Below are 16235 nucleotides of genomic sequence, written 5' to 3'. Positions count from 1 at the left end.
GAAAAGGGCTAGCTATGATCTGAAGAACCTGCACAGGAATTTCTAACCAAACTAGTGCATCATGGAGTGTGCTGCTCTGGCACTTCTTGTGTTTCAGTGCATGGGGAAATGATTGGGAGGGGCTCATCTAATATATATGCCAAAAATTCCAGACTTTGCCCTTTACCTTTTCTATGAAAAAATCACTTGGTGGCTAGAGAATAAAGTGACTTCCTTAGATCAGCTTAAGTAATTCTCAGACCTGAAATCGTTTGAACAAATAGCACAACCATACAAACTCCAAAAATCTGACTTTGGAAATATGAATTTTTATCTCTCTTTAGTACTGTCTCCACACCAGCTGCCTGAGCAGACATACAGCTACCAGTGTCTAACTTTAAAGATACACTGCATAGGCTCAGGTGGTCAGATCTACAGTGCTAATTGCTAAACTCTAAGCAGTGCTGAAAGATGCTGAAATAGACAAGTCATGTACTACTTCTACGTCTCTGTATTCGTCAACAACATGAACTTTTTCAGCCGCAATTTCTGCTAAAAAGGATATGAGCAAATGATTCACCAGGCGCGCACACACTCATTCTGGGACTGCCTGTATACCTGAATAGTCTAGTCCCACAAGCATAAAAGCTTACGTGGAACTTTTGACATACATTTTGCTATAAGCAAAAGGTTCTAAGGGACTCTCCTCAAACCTTCATAACAAATAATGATGCTAATTCAGACTATTAATAGCCACAAGGAAGTGTATTACCAGATTAATTCTCATGAAAGAGAATCCCAAAATTGTGATTTGTTGCTCCAGACAATAGAAGAAACAAACTTCTGCTCAAATCCCAATGTCCTAAGACCAGACAGAAGTCTTTAGGTTTTATTCCCTAGCATTCAAAGACAAATAAAGGCACTGAACTGGGACACTGATACTCATGCAGAATAACTCTGCTCCAGATATCCATGCATAGCTTGTAAAATACAATCTGTGTTTATATTATAAATAAAATATTTTTTCTTTTATACCTACAAAAATATTTTAAAAGAAAAAGATGACCTCGATGGAAGCAGCTATGTCTGCAAAGCTGAAGCAATTCCTCTTCTGACTTTTTTTAAATGTCTGCACTTTAGGTGTGGGTCCTGTACATATCAATCCAGAAAGGGCCAGTGTCCTGAGGTAGCCTAACTTTGTTATAGAGAAGTATTGTTTCCACTCTTTTTGAAGAAAGAAGAGAATTAGTCCCCTGAGTTTACTCTTGTTAGAGCCCTGTGTTTGTTATTCACTGGGAAATCATTGGCTGGTAGAGGATACTGAAGTACTGACATAAGTTGCACTGATTTCAGTCCGTTAAAGTGTTTTTCATTTCTTGTTCAAGGTTGGCGCATCAATAATAAATAATGGACAAGAGTTTTTAATTGGTATCAGCAAACATTTAAATACATTACATGTTTTTAAAATGATCACTACAGGGGTTTTGGCTCCTGCCTACTCTGGATTTCTATGGGGTATAGGGGGAAATGGTTGTTCTGCTTGATGTGAAGTAGGGAATGATACAGATGGCAAAATATTGATCTTGTGATTAGCTCCAAAAAGAGCTAAAGAGATATTTCTTTCTGGCCATGTCTGATTTCTTTACCAGTTACCCAGCTTCTCCTCCTCCATGTCAAAATAAGAATTTGGACATCTCTTCCACCGTTTAATTGGATGCTGATCTAGAGTTTAGTGAATGTGGTGATGCAGTATATTACTGTAGAAAATAAATGTGCTGGTTCATTGAGTTTTAAAAATTTCCTTTTGTCTGATTTTTAGGGACTACAAAATATTACATCACTGAGATGATTATTCAGCCATCTGGAAAACATTTTGACATGATACCAAGGTATAGAAATCAGATAATGTGTTCAGTTTGGTTATTAGAACAATGTTCTTGAGTGGTAAAGATTAAACTTTTTGGATAGTTACTTTTTTGGTATTTAATTAAATATTATGCACTATTAAAATAGCAAAGTTAGGAAATGCAAAAACACTCTTAACTCAGCCATATAGTATACCTGCTGTATCTTGTGAACTCTTTTCTAATTAAAGGCATAGCTTTATATATTACTGTTTGTGGTAAACTTTACAGAAAGCCAAAATAACTTTCCAGTTGGAACCTTAACTTTTTTTACATTGTTTGACTTTCGGTGACTAAATATGCAAACTTTGTTACTTTGCTAAATTTATGCTATGCTTTCATATAATTGCTAATTACAAGACGGTATCTGACAATCTAAATCACACTTTTTCTGTCCTGTCTGTGTAACCTTTAATTTCAGCTAATACTTGTACTTTCCATCTTTTTTTATTTTTATTTTCAGACAATCCAGTTTATGTTGAGGTTACCATAAAATATAGTTTGCTGTGAAGAGAGTTACTGTTCCATTCTGCAAACTCAAAGATATTTCAAATATGTACATCATTATTCACTTGTATGTTGTATGTACACATAGTGCATAAAGTGCAGTATTGGGGTTTTATGCCTTTATCTGCAGCATTTGGCATTGGACTGTGTCAGATACAGGACATTTGACCATATGGATCATTAGTCTACTCAAGTATGGCAATTTTTATTATGCAGAAAAGGGAAAATACTCCAGTTCTTGTTACGGGAAGACAGGAGAGATGGAGGTGAAGAGAGAGAAGCTCTATCTCCGTACAATAATGACTTAAGTCTAGGAGCATTATTTCCATGCCACACTGTAGTGGAATTGACAGCATGGAGAAACCTAGATGCTATATATTTAAAGTTTGCTAGGGGCTCACTGGGTATCAATGGCTAGTTTTGTAAAATATAGTTACTATGAAAACATTCTGTGAAGACTGATTTATTTTAAAACAGGTCTCAGTTTGTACAGAGCATTATAGCTCAGTGTCTCGTGGAACTGTCCTCTGCCAGAAGCACATTTAGATTCAGAATACAAGGACATGATGGAAAAGTCTACATCTTGGTATGGCATTTTCTTATAATTGTATAGAAATATATTCATGAGTGTGAACTCCTGACATTTATTCATTGGTTATTATGTGCTTGCTTATGTGTGTAAAGGAAATGAGAAAAAGGAGTTGATCGTTCAAATTTATCAGTTGTGCCTGCCTGCCTGCCTGCCTTTGACTCTCTTTGTTTTTTCTTTTTAGTTTAGTTTTTAGTTTGCAATGGAAGTTAAGAACCCACTTGAATTTTTTAGACTAAAAGCTCACTGAAGTCTCAAGCAGTTAGTCCAAAGTACTGTACACAGCTATGCTGTTTACATAGAAGTATGTAGTCTTGTCTGTTTACAATATTTCTATGACTGAGGAAATTAAAAAAATATTCTGGAGCCTTATATCTGATACACTTGGGCTGCACCCCTCTTCCTGGAAATGTTGGAAATAGCTCAGACTTGTCCAGGGACCTCTGGGGTGTGGGCACATCCCTTCTGTCCTCATCCCAATTAATCCTGTCTCTGGAAGATCAAACAGAGTAGCAGTTCAGTGTTCTGCCTTATCCTCTGCCATCCTATCTGTTAACTCTTAACTTCAACTAGCACTGCCAGAATCATTTCCCTCCATTTCTTTTCCCCAGAGGGGCCCAAAATATATGGAGCTGTGACCCCGAACAGAACCAGCTGCTGACCATCTTATCTCCACTCACCCTATCCCCATTGTGGTGCAGCATGCCACACTAATAGAAGACAGAAAGCCAGGGGGTGCGCCCATTATGAGAAGGCCCTCTTAAAAGCCAACGGTGGGGAGGTCTGCCGCAGCTGTTCAGTCAGTGGACTCTTAGCTTCTCAGGGAAATAGGTAGTGCTTTGGGATCTCTGTATCCTCCAATGCTAATCAAGACTTCTCTGGTGACACCTTTACAAGAGCTGTTCAGTTCTCTTCAACACTTAGGACTCAGCTTGGGCCAAACCAACTTCACCAATGGGGGATTCTCCAGGGCTGAGCCCAAAAATTGCCCTAAAACCACTTAAAAAGGCAGAAAGTCTAGGGTACTCTCCCATGTCTTTAAATAGCTGATGGTGCATTAGCAAGAAGTATGGCATTCTTTCTTTTACCCCCTTTTTCAGAAAGAAAGGATCTGGGCTCCCTCAGTGATGCATTCTTGTATTTCAGAAATGTTTGCATAATAGAGGACGAGGAACTCATCTCCTTGTCCCTGCTGATTTTGTGCTAGCCTTGTGGAATGCGTGGATCATAGATTACAGAAGGGGTAGTTGGGATCGTCTAGTCTGACGCCCCGAATGATGCAGGCCATAGAACTTACCCAAAATTATTCCTAGAGCAGATCTTTTAGAAAAACATTCAATCTTGATTTTAAAATGGTCACTGATGGAGAATCCACCACGATTGTTGGTATATTGTTCCAATGGTTAATTACTCTCACTGTTAAAAATTCACACCTTATTTCCAGTCTGAATTTGTCTAGCTTCAACTTCCAGACATGGGATCTTATTATACCTTTCTCTGCTAGATTGAAGAGCCCATTATTAAATATTTGTTCCCATATAAATGCTTGTACACTGAATCAAGTCCTTCTGGTATGATCAGGCTAACCAGGCATATCTTCATTACTAACTTTAATTTGTCATATTACTAGAGATCTAAGTTTTTTGGACTCATGACATTGTATCCTCAGCCAAACAGGTTCTGTTCTGCTTCTTTCTCCTTCCCTACTAATTTTCGCTTCTTGCTCACTGTGTACCAAATATCTTGGATTATGGATAAGATGAGGATCCAAAGGATACTTGTTTACCTAATTGTCTTTCTACGACCAGCCTCTTTTTCTACCTCACCCAACCAAGGTCCATTTACCTAATTAACACAACTGAATAAGACGTTGCTATTCCGAATTTACATTTATTGAGCAATAAGAATTAAATGTTTCAATATAGTTTTGTAAGCATTCCTCTCATGCAAGACGCATAGTCAGACTTTGGAGCCTTGTGGAGAAGTCTGAACTGTCTCTAGTATTTGCAGGAAGGAGCCAGTGCCTCAAACTGGGGAAGAGTTCAGTCCTAGACAAGAAATCACTGGGTAACAATATTTTCCCCATTAATTGGCACAATTACTTTTAAATGCAGAAACCTTTTTTTTTTAAAAAAGCATTTGTTTTTAGGAAGAGTACCATAGATATGCCACACAGCTGTCTGCACCAAGAAAATATTGAACATTTAAGGTTTTGGCTCAACTTCAAGTGCTCAGTTTTTGGGGGGGCGGGCGGGCTTTAATCACTAGGAAAGGTCCAGCAGATTTTTTGCAATTTCTTTGCACAAAAGAATTTTGTGTACAAATAGCCTTTTGTACAGTGTCAGTATGCGTGCTGCATTGCAAAGTGGTTACAAATAAAAACAAATTGCCAGTTAACAGCATTACAGGCGTTAACAAAGACAGATTCTAAGTAAGCATAAAACGCTGGCTCAGCAAGGTTTGATTTTAAAGCAGTGATAGTGGAGCCCCCCAAGCATTTAAAGTTTCACTGTCTTGGACTGAATTGGCAAATAAATATCACACACGAGTAAAGGTTATGAATACATTTTGGGATAACAAAACCCTAAATGGTCAGATATGTACATAAGACTTCAAAGTCCAGATCTCAGGTTCGGAGCAGTATTGGTGAGTTTGCTGGCTGGAAAGTCCCTCTGGAACACGTCCACAGCTTGGATGGGCCATTCAGTCCCTTGTTCAAAGCTTCAGTTTGTAGAAAAGTTACTCCAGAGGTAGGAAGCAGGATTGAAAACAAAATGGAGAAGATGCAGCTGCCTTTTTATATCCTTTGCTATGTGGCTTGGACGTCCTTTGTCCCAAACACAAACGTACAGCACATGGGCATGGAAAAGCAGAGCCCCCTGTCCACCGGAATGTCCCTACATGTCCTGCTGACTCATAGGTGTAACTGCTGCCTTCTCTCAATGGGTTCATTGTTTTTGTGATCGCCTTTGATAGGCGATCAAGCAGGCTGGATAGTGCTAATGCCAATCTATGGGGGGGAGCAGGTGTTACCCGGAAGCACAGCACAAATTTGAAATGCAAATATACCATACATATTTATTACTCACAATACAAGGATGATACTTACATATAAACGTGATTATCATATTTAATGAATTATAACTTTTCCACTGAAACTTTCCATGGCATATCTGTAGGGCCGTACTAAATTCGCGGCTGTGAAAAACGCATCACGGACTGTGAAAGCTGGTCTTTTGTGTGCTTTTACCCTATACTATACAGATTTCATGGGGGAGACCGGCGTTTCTCAAATGGGGGTCCTGACCCAATAGGGAGTTTCGGGGGCGGGGGAGGGGGTCGCTGTATTGCTGCCCTTACTTCCGTGCTGCCTTCAGAGCTAGGCAGCTGAAGAGCGTCGGCTGTTGGTCAGAGGCCCAGCTCTGAAGGCAGCGCCCCTCCAGCACCAGCACAGAAGTAAGGGTAGCAGTACTACAATCCCCATTACAATAGCCTTGCGGACCCCCTCCCCCCCGCCAACTCCTTTTTGGGTCAAGATCCCTACAGTTACAACACCATGACATATCAGATTTAAATAGCTGAAATCATAAAATTTGCAATTTTTAAAATCCCAAGACCATGAAATTGACCAAAATGGACTGTGAATTTGGCAGGGCCCTACATATGTGGTAAGACTTATTACAATTTTATAATATTGGTATCAATATAATACAGTGTTTCACATATTCTATACAGCATCACACAGTCTAAGAGTCACTGAAAGATCTTATAACACTTCTCTTCATGTTACATATTTCTGAGGCACCTATTTCTTTCATATCTAAGTCCATCGGTCTATGTGAAATGAGTCAATCCAATTCCTACAGGATAAATGTCTTTGTTATACAAATCACCATCATAATTGGCTCTAATTTGCATCCTTGCTGTCATTTTGAGCAGAGTAGTGAGGCTGAATGGGCATAGAAGTTGACTTACCTTACCGACCCAAATCGTGGTCCCTCTGTGTCATGCTTGTGGCACAGTAGCAGGACTGTATGTGGAAGCTAGCACTGTTTTTTCTTAGGTTTTTATTACACAAGGTGTAACCCTTCTGTTAGTACAAAGTATGTTGCTTTCCAGGCTCTCAAATGGACACTGTTGAAAAGTTCTAAATTTACTTTATTTTTTAAATATTGCTGTAGCAGTTTTTTTCTTACCAAGTGTTAAATTCAAGGAAATTTGGGAATCCTGGTACTGCATGGGGAAGAGAAAAATCTATGTAGTATCCATAGAATAGCTGAAAGCTCAGATCGAAATTTACAAATATATTAGCCAGAAGTAACATGCATTAAATGCTTAGTATCAGAACACTGAGACTGAATTTGGGACTGTTCATACAGGTCAACAACCAGGTCAGAAATAAAATAATTAATACTGGGGAAAAGGAAAATGCTGAAAGAAAATAAATAAGTTCAGAAACTGACAGGCTTAGAAGATGCAGAAATTTCTCACATAACCAATAGTGCCTTTCCTCCAACAGTCTCAGATTTCTGCTATATAATGCATACACAAACATCAATACAAATATGTTTGATCTTTGCTAACATGAGACATGGTTTGACAAAGTGGTTGTAATCTGTGGCTTCTGTCCCACAGTGTTACAATGTGTAAACAGAAGCACTTTTCAGATGAATCCAGCTGCCAAGTGAAACTGATTACTAATCTCTAAAAGAGGGTGCAAAAGAAACTGTGAAAGGAGTAGACATACGTTGACGGTGTATTCTCTAGATTAGAGTGAAGGATGCTATTCACTTTCTACTCCTGGGGTAATTCTGTGTCAAAAAATTTAAAAACCTGTGCACAATCTTCTAACATTTTGCAAAATTCTGCATATTTTATTTGTCAAAATAACACAATATAATCATACCAGTTTCAATTATTTTGGTAATTTATTTCAAAATGCCTGTCTGCAGGAGATAGGAATTCTGTGCTTGCTCAGTGGCACAGAATTCCCCCGGGAGTAATTTTCTGAAGATTCTAGAAGGACTCTAAAAGGGGAAGGGGGAACATATGTGGTGAGTTTGGTATTTGTGAGTAAGGGACTTGTATTATCATAGAATCATAGAACTGGAAGGGACCTGAAGAGGTCATCTAGTCCAGTCCCCTTTACTCATAGCAGGACGATTATCTAGACCATCCCTGACAGGTGTTTGTCTAACCTGCTCTTAAAATCTCCAAAGGTGGAGATTCCACAACCTGCCTAAGCAATTTATTCCAGTGCTTAACCACCCTGACAGTTAGGAAGTTTTTCCTAATGTCCGGCCTAAGCAGCCCTTGCTGCAATTTAAGCCCATTGCTTCTTGTCCTGTCCTCAGAGGTTAAGAAAAACAATTTTTCTCCCTCCCCTAGTAGTAACCTTTTACGTATTTGAAAACTGTTATCATGTGCTCTCTTAGTCTTAGTCTTTTCCAGATTAAACAAACCCAGTTTTTTTCAGTCTTCCCTCATAGGTCATGTTTTCTAGACCTTTAATCATTTTTGTTGCTCTTCTTTGGATTCTCTCCAATTTGTCCACATCCTTCCTAGAGCAAAACTCAGTACAATTAACTAGTGTATAACGTATGTCTCCACTTTCCCAGTCTCCTCCTGAGACATCTTTGAGAGTGTGTCTCATTCCTTCTTTGCAAAAGCCTTGTACGGTTTTCTAATACTGGGCTTCTGACAACCTGCAATAGTTGTGATCAGTTATATCAAATAGTAAGTGTTATCTGATGTGAACAAACCTGTTAGCAGGGGCTGCAATAAGTCTATCACCAAACTTAATTTAACTTGTCTTAATCTAAGGTCACCCAGGTCTCCAAAAGCAAAAGGCTAGCACGAACTAACCAATAGCAGCACTTAATTCCTACTTTTATAAGTGCACTAGATACTGTGTATAAGAGTCCAAAGATATATCAAAGTGAATGTTAAAAGCAGCTAAGAAAAGAATCCTATTAAACTTGCCTGCCAATTCAAAGAGCAACTAGGTCTTTGGGGAAAAACAATCGGAATTGGCACAGTACAAAGTAATACGTTTAATGAGTGACATACAAAGCAAACTGAAATAATATGCTCAAAGAGAGCGAAAAAATTCTATTAGCTCACTTGTGAAAGTTAATTCCATTTTGGCAACTCATGTTTCTCTACTGCCAGAGCCAAGTGAATAAATGAAGAAAAGGGGAGAGACAGGAATGGTTTTGTACTGTGCCTAGCACAACAGTGCTTTATCTTGTTTGGGGTCTTGGGGGTAACCAACACAAACATTCAGTGATTGGATTAATAATAATACAGTGAAAAGAATTGAGATTTCTCAAAAACTTTCCTTTAATATAGACTACCAGCACTTTTGTGCCAGCAATTAGTATGGAGAAACCTAATTCCCATTATCAGCTCTTTTTATTAGTTTTATTTTCCAAATAAGTGTTGGCTAGAGCCTTTGCCACTCTTGTTAATTAGGCCTGTCTCATCGTTAGTAAACTCTAATGTGCTACGCATTCCCTCTTTGTTTGTTTTAGATCTATCCAATCTGTTTTAAATATTCTTGCTGCCTCTCATTCCTTGGCTTTTCCAATGGGAAATCTCTCAACTGCCGTCCTGTCTTCAGGACTTGACTGTTTCAACACCATTTGCTTGACACATCACTGAAATATAAAATTAGAAAAATCATCCATTAGCTACTGGAGCAATAGTGTTTTGGTGCCTGTTTTTTTTCTAGCAGAGGGAACATGCTACTGCCACAAAGGAAATGCAGATTCACAGTTCTGTTGCTCCTAACACGGATCACAAGAAATTCTGCATCATTTATACATCCCTTGATTTATCTCCACTGGAGCTTACACCACTTTGAACACTTAAGATTATTTAACATAACATGCTAATTCACATCCATTAAAGATTTGTTAGAATATAGTTTTAAATTGTCATGCTCTAGTAAACATCAGGCTTCATGATTTATTTGGCCTAATGTCACCTACTCATAGCAGGTCAGGTTTAAATCCGGAGTAACAGAACAAGTTCAAGCTGCTGGTGTATTCTATAAATAAACTATTGTCTATCCACAGATGTGGCTTTTAAATTCTGACACTTTATTGGTGGAATCTATGGGAAATTCAGCATCCAGCAGTGTTTTTACATTTTTTGAAGATAATTTGAGGCCTGATTCCAGGTCTTCAGGCACATGGAATGCAGTCAAAGTTCTTTATCATCCCTGCATTAAAAACAGGAATAAGGAGTAAGTATCAACTCTTCTTCTATTAAGTTCCGTTCTTTGTTTGGGTTCACAGTACATAACAACAGTGTTTCTCTGATGAGCCTTCTAGGTACACTTTAGACCTGGGCTGGGGAACCTTTTTTCTATTGGGCCAGTGGCCCACAGGAAAAATCAGTTGCTGGCCACACACAGTCCCGCAATGTGAGGGGAGATGGAGGCATGGGGCTTCCCTGAGGCTCTGGGGTGGGTTAGAAACGAGGAGCTCAGGATATGGGAGGGGGCTCCGGGCTGGTGCAGGGGGTTGGGGTGCGGGAGGGGGTGAGGGTTCCGGCTGGGGGTATGGGCTCTGGGGTGGGGCTGGGGATGAGGGGTTTGGGGTGCAGGAGGTGGCCCCGGGCTTGGGCCAAAGGGTTTGGAGTGTGAGAGCAGGCTCAGGGCTGGGGCAGGGGGTTGGGGAGCACGGTCTGGGAGGATGTTTGCTTGCGGCTCCAGCCCCGCCAGGGGGAGCAGCGAGGCCTGGCAGCATGGAGACTTGCTGAGGGCCGGATGAAATGAAGCAGTGGCCCAGATCTGGCCCACAAGCTGTAGGTTCCCCACCCCTGTGTTAAGCCAATGAGAATCTGGTGACTAAATTCCTGCACCCCACTTTGAAAATGTAGGGGCCAGAACTGCATTATTAATTGAGCTACATTAGTATTACAATATAGGGAGCTAATTGTTTTGCCTTGATGAAGCATAATACGCTCTATTTTTCATGGTTCCTTTTTCATGTTATCTAATCGTAAACACACACAGCCTGATTCTCTCCCTGGCTTCCACCAGCAGAAGCTGGAAGGACCCAGGATGTGAGTTCCAAGAAATGGAAAGTCTACTTGAAGCTAGACAAACACACTGGCACAAGATGTCCACAAACTGCTGCGACATTTGGGGGCCTGGAATTAGCTAGTACAGCTCATAAAGTGTGAAAAGCTGACCAGGGCAGGGGCAGGGCAAACACAACATATGTCAGTTCAGCACATCTCTTTAGTATCCTCCACCTGTACGACTCCTGTGGTGTCCTGCCCAGAATTTAAAGCTGCTCTCCCCTGGGGAGAATGCCTGTCGGATGGCAGTGGTGATACTTCTGCCTGTCCTTACCTGGTGGCAATCCTATCCCCTCTGTGCAATTTGCACTTTGAAATTTTCATCCATCTGTTGCAGCTTCAGTGTTAACCCTTTGCCCTGAAACGATGCCTTGTTATGCGTATGGTCTGTTAAAGTCCTCTATTTTTAAGCCAAGAGATCCTCAATTCCACATGCTTTTCCTGCAATAGTTACAGTAAACAAGCACGCTGATAGCCTAAATATGCATGAGCAACATATATAAAAATATAAATGTGTAAGGATACCACTTCATATTCTTGCTAAATAGTAAATTAGGAGTAGATTATTTAGTAATGTGAAAGAGTTTTACAATTAAGTGCTTTTCAAATATAATTTTACAAGTTCTCTGTGTGTGTGTGTGTGTGTAATTGTAACTTGCTTTGAATCTAATGGTGAGATTATTTTTTTTAAGTTCAAACTGAATGCTGTACACTTGGTTTTTCTTGGATATGTCCAAGTCTACTAGAGTTTTCATAAAGAAAACATTTGACTTCTGCAGGCTCTGAAGTGTCAATTATGGAAGAAAAACACTGCCAGAGTAATATTTAGTTAAGGCTGCAATCATGCTTTTAATAACATCCTTTTATATTTAAGCCTGTAACTGGTGGTGGATAAAGTTGCTAGAATATTTACATTCACCAATTGCTTTGGTGTTTGCACAGCTGACGGAATAGGATTTGTTGGGTAATTTGTCTTTCATCTATTGGCTCTATGATGGTAGGGCAGAAAGCATATATGAATAGTGGTTTGGGTTTGTTTTTTTCCCCCTTAAACTCTTGAGGAAAAAAAGTGGTGGATTAAATAGGTATTATAAAACTTACCAGAAAATATCATATCTTGTGATCATATTTTATAAAAGAAAAATATGAACCTCTCAAAAACTTGAGAATTTGTGATATATATCATGGTGATTCCACTGATTGTATAGAGACTGCATTCCCAAATATACATAAAAACAATTCAAATACTGAATATTTTGAACATACTCTTCCACCTAATTCATAGAAAGAATGCTCAAATACTGTGAGCAGTGCTTATTTGTGGAGGAGAAATCGTTTTCCTACAGAGTGATGTGGTGATAATTAAAATTATTAATGCAGAAGGTATTGGAAAATATATTGCTGTGTGTGATATAGAGGCTACTTAGTGGCCCTAAATCTCTGTTATAGTAGTCTCACGTATACTGCTGAAACTTCAAATGAGGAATACTGCTGGAATCAGTGCAATTTCTCAAAACAGAAGAAATTGTATATCAACGACTTGAAAACTTGAAGTAGTAGATATTGGATTTTCAGCAGATTTTCATTTTTTATTCTGTATCAAAGAGAAGATTTATCTCCCTTGGCTTAATGCATAGATAACAGCCATATATACTTAATCACTTGCAGTTTGGATACATTGATATCCAAATCCTATTGTGGATTGTTTACAAAATCAAAAATGCACATCATTTAGGGATGCAGAGGCAAAGAGAAATGTCAGAATGTAGAAAAGAGGGAGGTTCTTTTCTGTCAAAGGCTCCATCACAGAACTTTATTTGAGGCCTTACTGCCAGGAGTATGTGCAAGTGTGTCTCTTTCTCTAGTGGATTGGGTATAAAGTCTATTTCCAAAGATTAATTAGCATTTATCTTTGGGGTTATTCAGAGTACATCTACACAGCCCAACAAAACAAAACACAGCCTCTTGTGGCAGCAAGTCTGAGAGCCGGGGTCAACTGACTCGGACTTGCATTGCAGGGCTAAAAATAGCAGTGTAGACATTCAGGCTGGAGCAGGAGTGCCGAAACCCGGTGAGGATCTCAGACCCCAGGCTCCAGCCCAAGCATGTACACTGCTATTTTTGGCCCCACAGTGGTGGACCAAAATTAGTTTTCCCTGACTCTGAGACTTGCTGCCATAGGGCTTTTGTTTTTGTTTTGTTTTGTTTTTCTGTGTTGATGTACCCTCAGTGGCTGCCAGATAGGCATGACTGAGATCTTGGAAAGCACACTCTGACTCACCTGTCAGAAACATCAAGCGCAGAAAGAAGATGAGAGGGGTAACAATTTATCTAATTTATCTTCCCTATTAGAACATTTGGTTTAGATTTTTTAAAAAAGTATATGTGATGTCAGTAACTATAACTAGCACAGTCCATTTATGGGTCTGGTGTCTGAAGATCTCCCTGGTTTGTTTTTTTTTGAGCTGCTCAGTACTTAGGAATGTTACCTTTTTACTATCATTTTTCTCCTCTTAGCATGAGTTGAAATCAGAAGAACTTGGCTTATGTGAGCTTGTGACTAATTGCCCTTCAGAAACCATGCAACAAAACAAAACGTATAAACCTAACTACCTTCTCCACATCTCTCCTTATTCCGATTTTCAAGGGATATTACTATGACCTTATTGCTTGTCTTTTTCTTGTCTGAAGACTTCAGATTCCCTCTGCTTTGTCATCTTTTGTCCTAACTGCTCCAATTAAAATATTTTTAACACACACAAGAAAAACATGTCTATTTTCCTCCGTCCATAAACAGGAAGTCTAAAATACTCTTTTTTCAGTCTCATACTTAACATCTCTCACTGGTACAAAAGAACTGTTGCATGATGTAGAGCAGGATTGTTCTCATATGCTGTAGCCCTTTTCATGTATGTGGTATCCCAGAGTGTTCTCTAGAGCGGTGAATTACACACCGGTTGTTCGACTCTGTAGTCCTGAAGCTTGGAACGTGTGGCTCAGGAACTACTCCGGCTCAGCTGTTCGAATGTGGTGCTGTCTGAGCCTTTTAGGGGCACTGTGACGCGTTCCCCATCCAGTCATTTTTTGCTACATCTCCCTACTTGGAGCTTCCAGGACAGGCATGAAAATTGGCTATATATAAATATGGGAAACAAACTGCAATGACTTAGCTAATGCTTTCACATCTACTGATGATAAGCACTACATAAGAGGTACTGTTATAATATTAGTACTCCCAGTCATTCAAGTGTGTCTGGAGACCTGTGGTTTTGTTCTAAGTTGACTAGTATTTTACTTGCAACTGGCAGGTTTATAATAATTTGCACTTATATAGCACTGTAAAAGCAGGTAACTGTGTCCTGGTAATTGGCTATAGGATTTATTGTATGCAGTCATGGTCTACTATGTACCCGGGAATCAGTCATCCCCAACTGTGTTCTTTAACGATTTGCAGATAAGATGAAGAAACTGTCCCCTGAATAAGTTGTACTCAAACTTCTTTGCATGACATTTGTTTTGTTTTTTTGCTTTTGCTTTTAAAAACAGTTTGGCACAAATGTTCTTGAAAAATAAAATGAAGAGGGGAAAAAAGAAAATCTTTTCTTACTTTTCTACTCACGTTGCTAAAAATTAAGAATAATTGGGAATAAAAGATCTACAGCTGTTGTGTTTAGCAACAGTGCGCAAACTCATCTAAATTAGACATTAGTGGTTCACTTATGGTTTATTTCTTAAAATGTTGACTTGAAAGAGTATACTGCGGGAGAACTCCATGAATACGGAGATGAACAGCATTGGGACGTACGAGTTAAACAGCAGTATATTTTTATTTGCTCAGCATTGTTTTTTGGTTTCTGCTGATCTGAATAAAGTAGCCATTGAGGCCATAGTCTGAAAATAAATAATATGGAGTGCATAATAGAGGGAGACTGTTGAGTGAGATTTGCTGGTGGTTGGGAGGGCTGTCTAAGTAAATAAATATAATATAAAAGTGAGAAAACAGCTCACTTGCCAGTGTAGTACCTTCATAAAAGGAATTTTTTAGTTCTAACTAGACTACAGAGCCTAGAAATGTTTCTTCTCTTCTCTTCCCATTTTAGTTCTTGGGCTGTTTTTATGAGGCAATCTTGGAGCCCAGTTATGATCCTATTGAAATCTGTATAGGATTCTCTGCAAGAAAAGGACTGTTCTCAGTGGTAGCTGATAACAGAACAAGGAGTAATGGTCTCAAGTTGCAGTGGGGGAGGTTTAGGTTGGATTTTAGGAAAAACTTTTTCACTAGGAGGGTGCTGAAACACTGGAATGCATTACCTAGGGAGGTGGTGGAATCTCCTTCCTTAGATATTTTTAAGGTCAGGCTTGACAAAGCCCTGGCTGGGATGATTTAATTGGGGATTGGTCCTGCTTTGAGCAGGGGGTTGGACTAGATGACCTCCTGAGGTCCCTTCCAACCCTGGTATTCTATGATTCTATGAAAAGTAACAAAATCAAAAACAAAGTACCTCTCCTCTTTCCACTACTTTGAGTGACTTTATGCTTATCCATTCACTACATGCTTTCCAGTTACCTTATATGGAAATCCTGCCTAAGCAAAAACATTTATACATGTGTGATGGGGTAATCTGCCATCAACAGCAATAGTGCCTAGTTGTCAGCCCATCCCACCACTGTCATGGCTGTTGGAGGGTTTGAAAGATCCTATAGGAAGATAGGGATAGTGAGAGAACAGCTTCAGGACTGAATAGTGCTTGGAGAGGGAATCCTGTTCCTGTATGTTTAAGGGGCTAGTGTCAGGAGCCTTGCACAGAGGGTGGGGCAAGCCTCCCCTCTCACCCTACGAATTGGGAAGGAGTTGGGAGAAAGTGGAACAGCATAAAGCAGCCTCCTCCCTCATAGCGGGGCAGACACTGACAGGAGAAGGCTGGCCTGATGAACCTTTGAGATTGGAAGGCTAGATGGGAAGGGTGTTTAGCTGAAGGGAGCGGGCAAAAGCCTTGCAGCTGATTAACCTAAGGCAGATGGCCTGAGAGACACTCCTCTTTCTGGAGCTGGAGTTTATGGGGAAACTCCTGCTTGAAGGATGGAAAGAGAGATTATTCTAAGGCCAGGTCTACACTACAGATGTTAAAGCGGCACAGCTATATTGCTTCGGCTGTAGCGCAATA

At 39.7% G+C, this 16235-nt stretch overlaps 1 protein-coding gene across 8 annotated transcripts in view; it reads left to right on the top strand.

Annotated features, from left to right (window-relative positions):
- UBE3D (ubiquitin protein ligase E3D) overlaps positions 1-16235 on the top strand; it is a 107935-nt gene that overhangs the window by 21169 nt on the left and 70531 nt on the right. For 6 of the 8 annotated variants that reach the window (XM_027821344.3, XM_037894381.2, XM_037894384.2 and 3 more), the window contains exons 6-8: positions 1799-1868; positions 2868-2976; positions 10059-10228. In XM_027821344.3, coding sequence (XP_027677145.2) covers positions 1799-1868; positions 2868-2976; positions 10059-10228 — 349 coding nt within the window. Of the gene's footprint in view, positions 1-1798; positions 1869-2867; positions 2977-10058; positions 10234-11029; positions 15349-16235 lie in introns of those variants that run through there. The other 2 variants (XM_043542567.1, XR_006289468.1) reach the window with 2 other exon arrangements.

This window comes from Chelonia mydas, chromosome 3, assembly GCF_015237465.2.
Source record: "Chelonia mydas isolate rCheMyd1 chromosome 3, rCheMyd1.pri.v2, whole genome shotgun sequence".
Lineage (NCBI taxonomy): Eukaryota > Metazoa > Chordata > Testudines > Cheloniidae > Chelonia > Chelonia mydas.
The sequence above is the reverse complement of the archived record's forward strand: the minus strand, read 5'-3'. Positions and strand labels throughout refer to the sequence as shown.